Genomic DNA, 13,424 nt, shown 5'->3' on the forward strand with positions numbered 1-13,424 from the left:
ACCGATTACAGGAAATAGTGGCCTATTAAGTACATGTTTTTTTTGTATTATTATGAATGTTCAGGAAACGGCGCAGTTTTTAAAATGGTTTTGGACCTATGGAAGTTCTTTTTTTTACTTAATCTTTTAAGTTGAAAATTTGATAGTGTTCTGATAAAAGCATAATTTTAATGTTTCTAGCAAAACTTTTGTATCTTGAATCACAGATAGGAAGGTGATTATTTTTTTCAAACATCTACAATTCATAACAAATCTGTCGAAAAAAAGAAATCTGAAAAAAGTCAACCCAAAAAAAAGATAAAAATGTTTAAAGCATACTAGGTCATAAAATTTTAAAATATCACAAAATTAACTCTATCTCCTAAACTAAGCACAATCGTATAATATACATGGGGGTGATTTAGGTACACCTTGATGTAAGGAATCTAAATTTTTCTTTTAGACCTCACTGTTTTGGCCACCCTGTATATTGATTCTTTAAAATAACAAATTAAAGGCATGATTTATGCTACTAATAATATCGATGTTGCGAAGAATCCACCATAATTGTAACTAAAATAGCTTAATAGCTAGGTGTCAGTGCTATGCTTACAATACACCACACGTTTCTGACGATTTACTACCTCACGATTGGCTAAAGATTACTCCATATTTTTTTTATGCATAACAAGGCAGGTATTTGACCACAATCGCACCTGATGTTAAGTGGGATGCAGTCTAGGATGGTACATATCTGCCCTGTAAGTGCCTATTCACTCTCGCCTTGAAAAGGCCCGGATTATAGTCTTCATAATAATTTCATTTCTTCATAAATTTGTTAATTTCTCATGTAAGTGACTGTAATGTTTTTAATGAGAAATAAATGTTCTTTAAACCTAAACCTATAATACCTCTACCTTTTCAACGGAAACTCGAAAAAATGCATTTCTCTGCATCCGTTGCGGCGTACGTTCATCAAAAAAAACTTACAGCTTGTATGACCAACTGACCACTAGGTACATACAAACACTGAACGTGAACATCCGTGACAACCGGCAGTATTCCTCCGTCACACGGTCGAACACTTTCTTCGGCTAATAAGTAGTAATTATCGCCTATAAACTATTATAACCGCGTTTTTACTCTCGGATACATTCAATTATTTACTAGAAAAAACTGGTTTGTTTACAATTATTTCGCCGCGTATGCGCATCTTGCCACAAGATAATTGAGTACAGTGGGTTGGTATACCTAAATAATTGCCCAAATTGGTTGTTTCCAAGCTACACAAATGGGTTCATAGCTAGTTCATTCATTCCACTAAAACTTATACATAAATAACTTGAAATGATAATACTTCAAATCTTACTAATATGATCTTACTTCTTACTATCTCACTAATATTATAAATGCGAAAGTTTGTGTGGATGTCTGGATGTTTGTTACTCTTTCATGCAAAAACTACTGAACCGATTTTGATGAAACTTTACAGTATTATTGTTTATAACCCAGAATAACATATAGGTTATAATTTATGACGATCTGTGACAACTATATTTCACGCGGGTGAAGCCGCGGGCAAAAGCTAGTAGTAAATAAGCCTGTCGAAAGAGGACTCTTCGCAGTTTATTTCCGCCAGTTCTCAGCACAAATCGAAGGTTGTCCCGAAGTGGTGGTAGGGCAAGCTATAATCGGGAAAAGGGCCTAGACTTATTTTTTTAATAAAGATTATTAGTAATTTGTTATTTCACAAATTACTAATACTCCCGTTAGCCCCTCCCTCGTACTAAGCTAAATATGCTTGTATCATGAGTGAGCGAGTCACAATAATCGAGCGGCGGCGGGGACCGAACCCGCGTTTCCCGGATCACGAGTCGGCCAGTTCGACCCCTTCACCGTTCGGCTATCGTGGCTTTTAATGCAACTGTAACCTTTTTAAAAATAAATATCTACTTATATTTATCTAATAACCACACTGCAACATTGCGTACGGAGCTTACACAGTCAAAACAGCGTGCCTAAGAACGCTTGCCTTTCCAATTTATGAGGCACTTTTCTTCAAAAGGCAACAAAGGACATTTATCACGTATTGTGTAGCAATAACAAACTTCAGTACATACTTTCGAATCGTTGCGTTTGCGACTAAGGAATGCAATACCTGACGTTTATTAAAATATTTTGTACCCAGATGTAATTTGCATCGATAACTACAACAGAAAATAGCGTTTCAGCAGTAAAATATGGCACCACGCTACCATCAGGGCACCATTACAACAATACAGACTTACTTTACCACCACCTCACTGTAGACCTTTCAAAATCTAAGCCTTGAATCTTGATCAACTTTTTTTGACAATTTCTTTTTTTTTTTCACCGCCACCCTACAAAAAACTACGGATGATTATTACTGTAGCGCCGTTTAATTGCTCGTTAAACCAACCATTCTCCAATTCTAATGTATATTAACTAATAATTATATTCTCTCAGGATTTCTACAATTACCAGTGCTAATTAACGACTAAATACCAAATGACAACAACACATGTTAGTAATTACATTTATTACCTGTCAAAAAGACAATAGCTTACAATTATTTATTTCATGTACTTAGTAAATACAATTAGCTAGATTTAATTCCGATACTGTAACACGTCACTGTCTCTGGGCACACTCACACGACGTCACTCCACTCCACGTTACATCTGTCGCAGCCGCTTGTTGGGCCGCTGCCCGTCGTTCATGAATCCGCCCTGTGGAGAAACAATAGTTAGAACAATGGTTGACTCAAAGACACGCCCACTGCGTCATACCGTGCCATAACCGGCAAGTAAATAAGCGTTCTGTAGGCCTAAGATGCGCGCCGTGATAACTTTTATCGATGTCAAAATGTATGGGCAAAATCGATAAAATGGCGTGATAACCGCTTATCGCGGCGCGCAATATAGGCCTACAGAACACATATTTATTATATCTACCCGCATCATAATACCCTTGTACTATCAACAAAGTTGACGCCTGAACACCATAAGGCTCATATTTCTTCGCATCGACTTGATCCAACCCCCGCCATATCATTTGTTTATTTTCAAATAATGGACAATCAAACAAGAGAAAAGGCAAGATATATTTTTTAAGATAATGTGTCGACTTTGTTGATGGCACATAAATATCAATACGAAATAATAGGCTGCCTGCAATATTATCTTCAAAAGATGTGATTTATTTTTTTATGTGTTGGAGACGAGCACGGTTATGATAATTATGATGATTATGTCAAGAGTGGGCAGAGTTCATTCATATTATCCCGAAAATGAAAGATCGACACTGTCTCACAAAGGGTCGCAAGATACCATGTTTCTCTATTGCCTACAGCAGAGTAAATCTTTAGATTACGTATGAGGGAAAAGTCAGTGCCGATCCGAAGTTAATTTGACGGCTAGTTTTGAAAACGAATGTTTATGAGTGGAGTATGATAGACTTACTATTTGCACTCCATCACAGTATCTTAAGCTGCCACAACTTTCGTAATGTTACGATCAAATAAGTAGCAAAATTCACGCCAATTAGTATGACACTCCATAGAAAAGTCAAAAGAAGTCGAAAATATGTGAAAACAAATAAAATAAAGAAGCTTGTGAAATAAGTTCAAAGTCAAACCACGATAGAAGACACCCAACCCGTATAATGGTTGACGCACACTCTTTAACTCGCCAACATTAGAATAACGTAAGGAAGATACATTCTCAACGAGTTGCCAATCCGGTGTAGAGTTTTAAGTGTGCGACCACACGTTTACACGAGCTATACCACATCTAACGTGCCAAATAACCCGAATTCCAAGTCTTAGCGAGTTGCACCACCATAATTTAACAGTGGCCGGATCTTATTGTATGGAGTTTGACAGACTTTTGACGTTTGTTAAAGTAAGATGGTGCAACCCAGCTCTTACTGAACATCTATTACAATTGCTTTCTAAGAACACATAGCTGGCTCACAAAGACAATCACGGTATAGCAAACGAAATCAATCAAGGTAAATGCTAGGTTACACAATTAGTTGTATTTGCTCGTGTAAACGCGGCATAAGCAATAGGACATGACCGAGGTCATTTTACCTGCGTCACGGAGTCTAGCCTACAGGTAGCTCTGAAAAGAATGCACAGAACACGTTAGGCAAAGAGGTTTGCAGCCCTATCTACTTCGCAATTTGGTACATACTGCATTTCTTTGCGCATCTTTCTATGCACTCGTTTCTTAATATGAGCATGCAAAGTAAACAAGCATGGTTTTGAATATGCAAAAAAATACAGTAAAACTAAAGAAAACCAAATTAAAAATGACAAAATTAAATAATAAATGAAAACCAAAAATAAATTAACAAAAATGGATGCTGTGTGGTTTGTTTTGTATGTTATATTTAAACAGTAATGAATTAAATTACCATAGTTCCCAGTTTCCCAATAGATTATGAGATTGTTATCTCTTGTCTAATAATTTCAGTCATGCTAGAAGAAATTTTTTTTTGTTGATGTCCAACAGCTAGTGATTGTGTGGCTGTTTTATCATACTTCATAATATTTGAAATAGCTCTGCAAAATATTTGCATTGCCAGATGGAATCAACTTTCATAGATTACATGCATTTAATGAGGGCTATCGTTTTAGCGCTCACCAGTTTGCGCCACTGTAGAGTAAGGTCCTGTCACTTGCTAGTAGCGAAGACAGTGGCACCAACTGGTGAGCGCTAAAGTGGTAGGAGGACTATCGCATTTGCACTCATCAAGATGGCGCCACTATAGAGTGAGGTCCTGTCAATCGCCAGGGGTGCCAACTGTTAAGTATAAAAACGATAGCCCTCATTTGAGGCTCTGGGCGTATCTGTACATGTGTGATGGTCATGTACGGTCACCGTCAATTAGTTCGTGATAAAAAGTTGATAATGACCCGAATCACGAACTATTTGAAACTATGTATGTGTGTGTGTGTGTGTGTGTGTGTTGTACGTACAGGCCTGCCCATGAACGGCTGCGGGGGCATGTTGTAGTTGTTGACGGGGGCGAAGCCTCCGCGCGGGAAGGCGCCGCCGCCGCGCGCGCCGAAGCCTCCACGCCCGCGAGCGCCTGCAGGGAAATACAAGTCTTTATTAAAGTAGAACGATTCTGAAACATCAAGTGGAAAAAATCGGTACTAATAACCCAGTATCGATAGTAGCGCCCTCCTGTAAATGTTTCCAGGTCACTAAGGCCCAGTTTTCACCAAGGCGGAGTGTTTTGAATAACCAATCACTTTCTGGTTTCCTGAATAATGAAATCCGATTGGTTATTCAAAACACTTCTTGGCTCCGCTTCGACCTGTTGGAAACCGGGCCTTTTATACACAACATAATCTATGTTGATGGAGAAATGGTCGGTCCACCAGTCCACCTAGTAGGAGGCCTGCCTATACTACGTCTTCCGGCTCATGATCGCCACTCGATAACTTTCTGCCCCAGCTACTTGGTTTAGCAATTCTGCGGGCTATATCGACTACTTTGGTTTTCCTGCGGATCTACTCATTTCTAATTCTGATCCACTATTAACTATTGAACTACTAACCTCTGAAGTTGCCGCGCGCGTTGAAAGCCGCTCCGCCACGCGGACGGAAGTTGTTGGGGCGGTTGTTGGCGTTGTTGTTCGCGTTGGCGTTGTTGTTGCGGTTCTGCTGCGCCGGCCGCTTGTTCTGGTGATGAAGTAATGTTAGAAAATATCATACAAAAGACATTTATTCATTATCAGTACTTTAGTGCAACACGCGGCATACTCCGTTATTTGTAAGTCACTGGAGACCATGTCCTTATCAGCTAAAGCCCGGTCTGTGAGCACGTAGAATATTGTCCAATGACCCCAAGCTACGCGCTGCGGGCGCCCGTCGCCCAGTCGCTACAGCAATATAATTACACGCGAGCGATAAGGATGGGCCTATGTTCAGCAGTGGACGTCCTGTGGCTGAAATGATGATGATGATGATGATAAGGATGGGTAGCTTGGGGTCATTGGACAAAATTCTACGTGCTCACAGACCAGACTATACTATGAATAAAATATTCGTTAAATGAGTAAACTGGTTTCCCAAATGAAACCTAACTATTAAAGGTTGAATAATCCGAAGAAAGTCTTGGAACTCGTGATGATTTCAATCAGAAGAATATAAGAAGTCGACAGTTCGACACTATTCAGTAGTCAGTGCCACCGTAGATATCAGCGAATGGCATTACAGTGGCGTCAATTGATGAGAGCTCCTATGATAGCCCTCTTTGTAGTGTAGTTGTGACCTTGGTGGAGCTGAACGGTGAAGGTCTCTAAATCCGATGAATGCGGGTTCGAATCCCATCGCCACTAGAGTATTGTGGTTGAGCCGGGACTAAACGAACGAGGGGCTAACGGGACTATAAATAAAGCTTTAACCACACCAACGCGTGTAATCGCCATCATCAGCGTGATCATAAGTGCCACTTGTGGTCTAAACTGAATAAATATTTTTGATTTTGATTTTTGATTTTGAATGACAGGTCGCGCAAAATGTCATGGGTCACGACCTGTCATCATTGGCCTATGCAATACAAATGGCTAATTTGTGGAGGTTACCTTGTTGGCGTTGGCGGAGTGCGCCTTTTGCTCGTCCTCGTCGCGGTACTTGGACACGGTGACGAGGAAGCCGTTGATGCGCAGCTCGCGGTCCAGCTTCAGCGCGCGCTCCACCGCCTCGCGCTGGTGGAACGTCACCCGCACTGCAGGGCGAGGGGAATTAGTTTAGTTATTGTAAAAACCAAATACCGGCGCAAATACTCGTGAAGATGATCCAAGTACAGATAAATCCTGGTCCGTGAGCACGTAGAATTTTGTCCAATGACCCCAAGCTACTGACTGTGCGACGGGCGCCCGCAGTGAGTGTACGAGCGCGACAGCAACATAATTACGCGCGAGCGATAAGGATGGGTAGCTTGGGGTCATTGGACAAAATTCTACGTGCTCACGGATCAGGCTTTAGACAGTATGGGCACGCACTTCGCATCAACCAAGCCTCGCCTGCGAACCTTGCCCGAACGCGCTTCCTTGGGTTAACTTCGTCGGAGCGCCGAGGCGGTACATTTCCATAGCACTGTGACACGGCTTTACAGCCACAACTTCTCTGGCACCGTACAAGTACACTTGGTCGGTGATATTTTAGCAAGGTACACGTACGATCTTTTTTGCTAGATAGGACTGAGAAGGATCAAAGAGCGTATCCTAGCTTACTGAACAGCGCGACTTTCAGGTATGTCCACTGGGACTTCTAGAATGCTAAAGTTGATTCGTTTATTTTATTTAAATTAAGTAAATAGCTCAAATTCTTATTTCCAGTTCAAATTTTTAAGACCATAACAATTCAAAATATCCAAGCAGGTGGAGCTTCTATCCGATCTATAATTCTATACCTACTAATATCTATCTATACTAATATTATAAATGCGAAAGTAACTCTGTCTGTCTCTCTTTCATGCCTAAACCACTGAACCGATTTTGATGAAAAGACAATGCCGGAAATTGGCGTCTTTTTTTTTTCGCGCGGCCATCGACCAAACTTTGTTTTTTGATAACAAAATAGTGTAATAAACCAAACTTACTATGACATGTATACCTCTAAACTCAGTCTGAACTGAGTTACGAGCATTAGAAGTTTGATGATTTTCATACTAGATTTGCTTTTTGCGCGCAAAGTTTTGTAAGAAATTGCAACAAAATAGTGAGATTATATGTGTAAACAAACAATATCATCCATTAGAGGCTCCAGACATCAGTATGGAGCAGAATCAGCGCAATAAAAAAATAGCGCAATATTTTGTTGCAATTTCCATTGAAGTAATATTACTACGTATAGAACAGACATCGCCAACAAAATATGTACAGTGCGGGGTGCGGGGCGGGAATTTGACGGACAGCTGTCAGTCAAATCCATGACTATCAAGTTTCATAATTTATGGCGATAAAATCTGCACCAGAAAATGTCGTACTTCATTGATAGGATTGCACGAATAGTGACGTTCCTGCGGTCGCCTCAACATAGACATTGTGAATCGATTGTGAAAATAAAGAAATCGGCTAAATTGTGTTAAATTTGCATGGTGCTCAATAGCAAAAAGGTTCAGCTACTTACATTATTTTCTTTTATTATATTGTGCGTTTCCTGTAATGTAATCTAAGCTCCCCTGCCTTAGACTAAAATTAGCCCTCCTAGACAAGTGAAAAACGTAGCAGTTGAAACATTTGAAATCACTTCGCTCTGCCGTTTTTTGGTGTTCGTTACTTCACTCTGTGATGCGATTTAAAAATTACAACTGGCGNCATGTCTTCTCTAGTACGTAGTACATTATAACTCAATGGCAATTTCTTACAAAACTTGCGCACAAAAAGCAAATCTAGTATGAAAATCATCAAACTTCTAATGCTCGTAACTCAGTTCAGACTGAGTTTAGAGGTATACATGACATAGTAAGTTTGGTTTATTACACTATTTTGTAATCAAAAAACAAAGTTTAGTCGATGGCCGCGCGAAAAAAAAAAGACGCCACTTTCCATACAAAATCTGGCATTGCCATTTGGCATAGAGGTAGTTTGAGTCCCGGGAAAGGACATAGGATAGTTTTTATCCCGGTTTTTGAAACAGGGACGCGCGCGATACTGTTTTTCTGTGACAGACAAAATACCACGCGGGCGAAGGCGCGTGCGGAAAGCTGGTTCTGCTATAAATAAAAAAAAAACAACATATTTCAACACTCACAGATCTTATACTTGGTCTTGCTGAACTCGTGGATATGCGCCACCTCGCCGCACTGGGCGAACAGCAGCCGCACGTAATCCGTGCTAGCTTCGTAGGGCACGCCGACGAGCACGGCCGTTTCGGCGCGCGACTCGACCGCAACTGAGATGGCGCTGCCGTCGAGGACCGTTCCCTCCTCGTTCAGCGCCTGGGGGAGGCGGCGGTTAGCGGGGGGCGGGGGTACGGACCAGTTACACGGGGTCTTAGGGGAGAATTGCAAGGGCAAAGATCGAGATTTTAGATAGGATGTAGTTTTGATTTCAAATCGGAAGGATTGGCCGTATGGATACAAATATAATCGTATATACAGGGTGTTAGGTAAATGGGTATAATATGAGCCGACACTAGCCCATGTTAACATATGCATATAAATTGTATGGTGAAGTCAGAAAATTGATATCATCATTTTAATTATTTTAATTTTCATACAAATCTGATTTTATAAATTTTATTTTGTATGAACATTTAAAAAATTTAAACGATGATATCAAATTTCTGACTTCACCATACCATTTATATGCATAATTATGTTAACATGGGCTAGTGTCGGTTCATATACCCATTTACCTAAACCCTGTATAGTAGATAAAAAATATATTTCCATTGGGCGCACATTCTTGCCGCGCTATTATACAGCGAATAGCAAATCGAAGGCGCGTTGTTGTAACTAATCCAATCCAGTTATAGCCATTTTCGTCCGTTTTAGGTCAATTCATCCGTCCGTTTTAGGACATTAATTTAACCTCTGACTGTAGCATAACTAAACTCTAGCGCGTAACGTAGTAAGTTTTTTCTCGGGTTTTTCTCAACCTTTGACCCCGTGTAATTGGTCCACAAAATAATATTTGTAGCACACTTATAAATTCGGCATCCCGTACATAAAATAGAAATGACGTTGCGGTGTCGATCGGTACCTTGCCAAATTCATAAGTGTACCCTTGACCCTAAGTTTGACCTCATAATTACGTTGTTTACCGCGCAAGAGGTGCCGATTGTATAAAAGCAATCGCAGAATCCGTTGCCGGTGGCAAAAGCCAAAAGACAACTGCTTTCTGTTTATTATCTAAGTTGCTACATGCATTTATTAGAACAACTGGAGCACAAGATAATGAATGGGTCTAAATAGATAACATCGCGTTCGTATCGTTTGTATTTGAGCTTTAGGCCCTTTTCACACGTTCCGGTTGCCGGCTAACCGGCGCCGGCTACCCGGCGTCAAATGAGCTTTCACACGCTCCGGTTGATGACGGCAGTATCGACTAGAGAGCCGACAAGAGTACAGTCTCGTTCATTTCATACTTTCAAAAATGGACCGTGAACAAATAATTGCAATGTGGCTTTTATATCCTAGACTGCATCCCACTTAACATCAGGTGCGATTGTGATCAAATACCTGCCTTGTTATGCATAAAAAAAATATATATCGAAGACGAAAATATCTGCGCCGGAAAAAAATATCANGACCGGCGCGTGTGAAAGCTAGTTGCGTGTTCCATACACCACTGTCAGTTCGGCCGCCGGCTAACCGGTGCCCGGCGACCGGACGTACAGTGGTGGATCCGGCGCGCACCCGGCGACCGCCTGCCGGATTAATTTACGCCGGAACATGTGAAAGCTCCGTACCATGCCCATACACTTCACCACCGGGTACCCGGCGCCGGATAGCCAGCAACCGGAACGTGTGAAAAGGCACTTAGACGCCAAAGTCACCCTTCCCCTTACTTGAACCCCTTCACAAATCCGGAAAATCGCGTCATGCGCAGTTCTACGCAGCTAACTTCAGACCCATAAACTTAGCGCAACTTATTCACCGCACCGTGTAATCGCACCTCTTTGCGTTAATCAGCGTAACTATGAAATCAGCGCGAGATTAACCTGTTTGTGTATAAATATGCTAAAATGTACAGAACTGTCGGGAGGTGTGTATGTTAGAATTATTAGGTATTTGTATTGTATGAACCTTAGAGTCGACGATTGTGTGTACTTCCAAACTTTTAAAAGGTTAAAGCACTCTTGAATGTTCGTCCGCCGCATGCGTAAGGGCGTGACGTCATTGGGCATGTGCAAATATATGAGTCAGTATCAGTAGTCGGTATACCGCGAATCGTACTACCCAAAATTGCTATCTCACTATGCCAAGTAAATCATAGCCATGTTGTAGAAACAAGTATACATCTAATATTAACCTATTATGTAAGTGTTTCGTGGGTTAAGCTCGATTGTAAAGCTCCCCTAAAAACATTCAGAATATAAACAAATTGTATGTAAAATAATAATCATAACACATATTCTGTGTAACTCATAAAAAATAGTAAGTTCATTGTACACCAGATAAGATAAAAAACCGACTACTTAATAATATTATTATAAGCAACATTTAGATTGGTTGATTTACATACAGTTAAAGCTTATTTAATAGCATTCCATTATTGACCCATGTTTGATGGCAAATTATGGAATTTCACAAACACAATTATAATTACTGGCTTCATAAATAACATTATTTTTAAATCTGATAACTCACCTTGACACAAAGTACCATAGTAGGAGTAATTTGAAAAAGATGGCATTGTAATTATTATAATAAATTCCAATAGTTAAAATACTATTTTTTCCTGGAATGTGTTGTGTTGTCCTTAGTCCATTGTAACATCTTTCACATAACTCCAAATCAGTTATTGAAGAAAACATTGTTTTGTTAAAATTATTAATTAGGTAAAACATATTATAATGGACTGGACTGGAAGGAGCTTAATGCAAAGTGGCAGCAACTAATAATTTAAGTTTCTGTAAGCTAAGTGAATACATCTGAAAACAATATAGGGTGTTCTTGTCATGTTAATGTAAATAATGAGTTCATTATTATTAGTTGCTGCCTAATATCACACAGAAATAGATAAGACGTCACAAGTGGACATGGAGGCATCAGCTGACCTGCTACTTCACAACTAATTGACACATAATTTTGATCATTACTAGGAAACTTGACAAATCCAAGAGAGGTGCTTGTCTCAGTAGAAGACCAGCCTTTTCAAACATTCAAATAGTCATTCATTCTGCATGACTTCAGGATCTAAACATTTACTCAGTTCAAGGTGTAATTTGGAAAATCTTAGCCTTATATTTAAAGCACCTTCATGGCCACGCCAATTGAAGGCACCATTAAACTAATATTACTACTAAGAGCTTCAATAGAAGTAAATAATGTTAATAAACTTTTGTTTACCTTGTCCAGAGACTCTTTGTTTTTGAATTCGACTATTGCCGATAATGTCGGAGTTGTGGTCAGTTCAGTAACAATGATTGGACCACGTCTAAAAAGAAAGAAAAATTTCTCTCATTAATACTCCGCTCCAGTCGGTGTTGCCTCATGAGCGCTGTTTGCAGCTCGCAACACAAAGTAAAATAAATTACACAAAAATATTGAGTAACAAATTATACTATTCAATTATAGAAAATTTAGGCCAAACATGAATAAATAGAGCTTGATTGATTATCAGAAAAATCATGATAACTCAGGGACTGATATTTGAATGTTAGCAAAAACATGTTTTAGTAAAAAAGTTCCGAAAAGTAAACAAACAACTCACTTGACGCCGAGGACTTCTCCATGCTTCGAGAACAACTCCTTGAGTTTCTCTTGGTAATCAAAGAGGTAGCTCGACGGGAGGTTCTCGACGAGGAGTTTACCAGTTTCCACTTTCTCCTCTTTCTTGTCCTCGGGCTTGGGCTCATCGGCGTTCTCGTGGCCCTCGCCCTCAGCCGCCTGCTCCGTGGCGGCCTCGTCGGCCTGCTCGGGCGCCTCCGCATCGCCGTTGTTGTCCTCCGCGGCCTCCGCCGGCTCCGCGGCCTCCGCCTCCTGCACCACCGGCTCCTCTACCGCCGCCGCCGCCGCCTTGGCCTTCGCCGCCTGGTTCTTAGCACCGCGCCCTTTCTTCTGAGCGACCATCTTTACTCACTAAAAATAACACGAACACCGAACTAATCAATATGACGCGGGATCGGTCACGCTCTCCTGATCGGCTCGTTTCCCGCCATGATAGTCTATTTTTCGCGAGCGAATTTATCTACTTGGCGCCCGTTCACGACTCTCAAGGACGAAGTTTGTTACGCGCGAAACAACGCAATTACGACAAAATTATGTATGTGCACTGGGATTTTTGCAAAAACATGATTTGGGAAAATGCGACGCAACGCCATAACGGTAAATAGAGCCTACGGTCGCCATACGCGCCATGGAGCATGGCGTTGCTACGAGTGGAAAATACCGAAAGCACCTATCGTGAACTCGCACTACAGTAACTTCCTATCAAAATCAGAAACTAATATTATAAAATACAGGTTTTCACTTACCGAATAACTATTTACAGTTAAAATCAATGATAGCACAAGTCCTAACGAAATGACGCCAAATTAGAAGCAATAATAACACGAAACCGGCATCACGCAAGCGCAGCCGCCATTAAAAAGTGAGGTTATCAGTGTTGCCATTCTTGAATAACATTTTAGAATTTATTTTACACACGAATATTTATTTTGTGTATCCGAACGCAATGGTAGAAAATGCACAGTGGGTTGAGCGCGTTTTTTACTTTGGTCGCGGGTTCGATGT

General features: G+C 40.6%; 1 protein-coding gene across 2 annotated transcripts; it reads right to left on the reverse strand.

The window, feature by feature from the left end:
* Positions 1–2,522: 2,522 nt before the first annotated feature.
* On the reverse strand, positions 2,523–13,293 carry LOC114360455 (nucleolar protein 3). 2 transcript variants are annotated; one of them, XM_028315173.1, is made up of 9 exons: positions 13,166–13,293; positions 12,403–12,770; positions 12,039–12,126; positions 8,774–8,960; positions 6,601–6,743; positions 5,572–5,695; positions 4,985–5,097; positions 4,094–4,124; positions 2,523–2,729 (listed from the first exon to the last, which is right to left on the reverse strand). In XM_028315173.1, exons 2-8 carry the CDS (start codon positions 12,759–12,761, stop codon positions 4,113–4,115), a joined length of 1,026 nt encoding a protein of 341 aa, XP_028170974.1. In that variant the 5' UTR covers positions 12,762–12,770; positions 13,166–13,293; the 3' UTR covers positions 2,523–2,729; positions 4,094–4,112. The 2 variants fall into 2 exon arrangements, with proteins under 2 accessions (XP_028170974.1, XP_028170973.1); XM_028315172.1 differs by lacking the exon at positions 4,094–4,124.
* Positions 13,294–13,424: the final 131 nt, after the last annotated feature.

Source organism: Ostrinia furnacalis, unplaced genomic scaffold (genome assembly GCF_004193835.3).
Source record: "Ostrinia furnacalis isolate ACB-3 unplaced genomic scaffold, ASM419383v2 OfSCF5051, whole genome shotgun sequence".
NCBI classification, from domain to species: domain Eukaryota; kingdom Metazoa; phylum Arthropoda; class Insecta; order Lepidoptera; family Crambidae; genus Ostrinia; species Ostrinia furnacalis.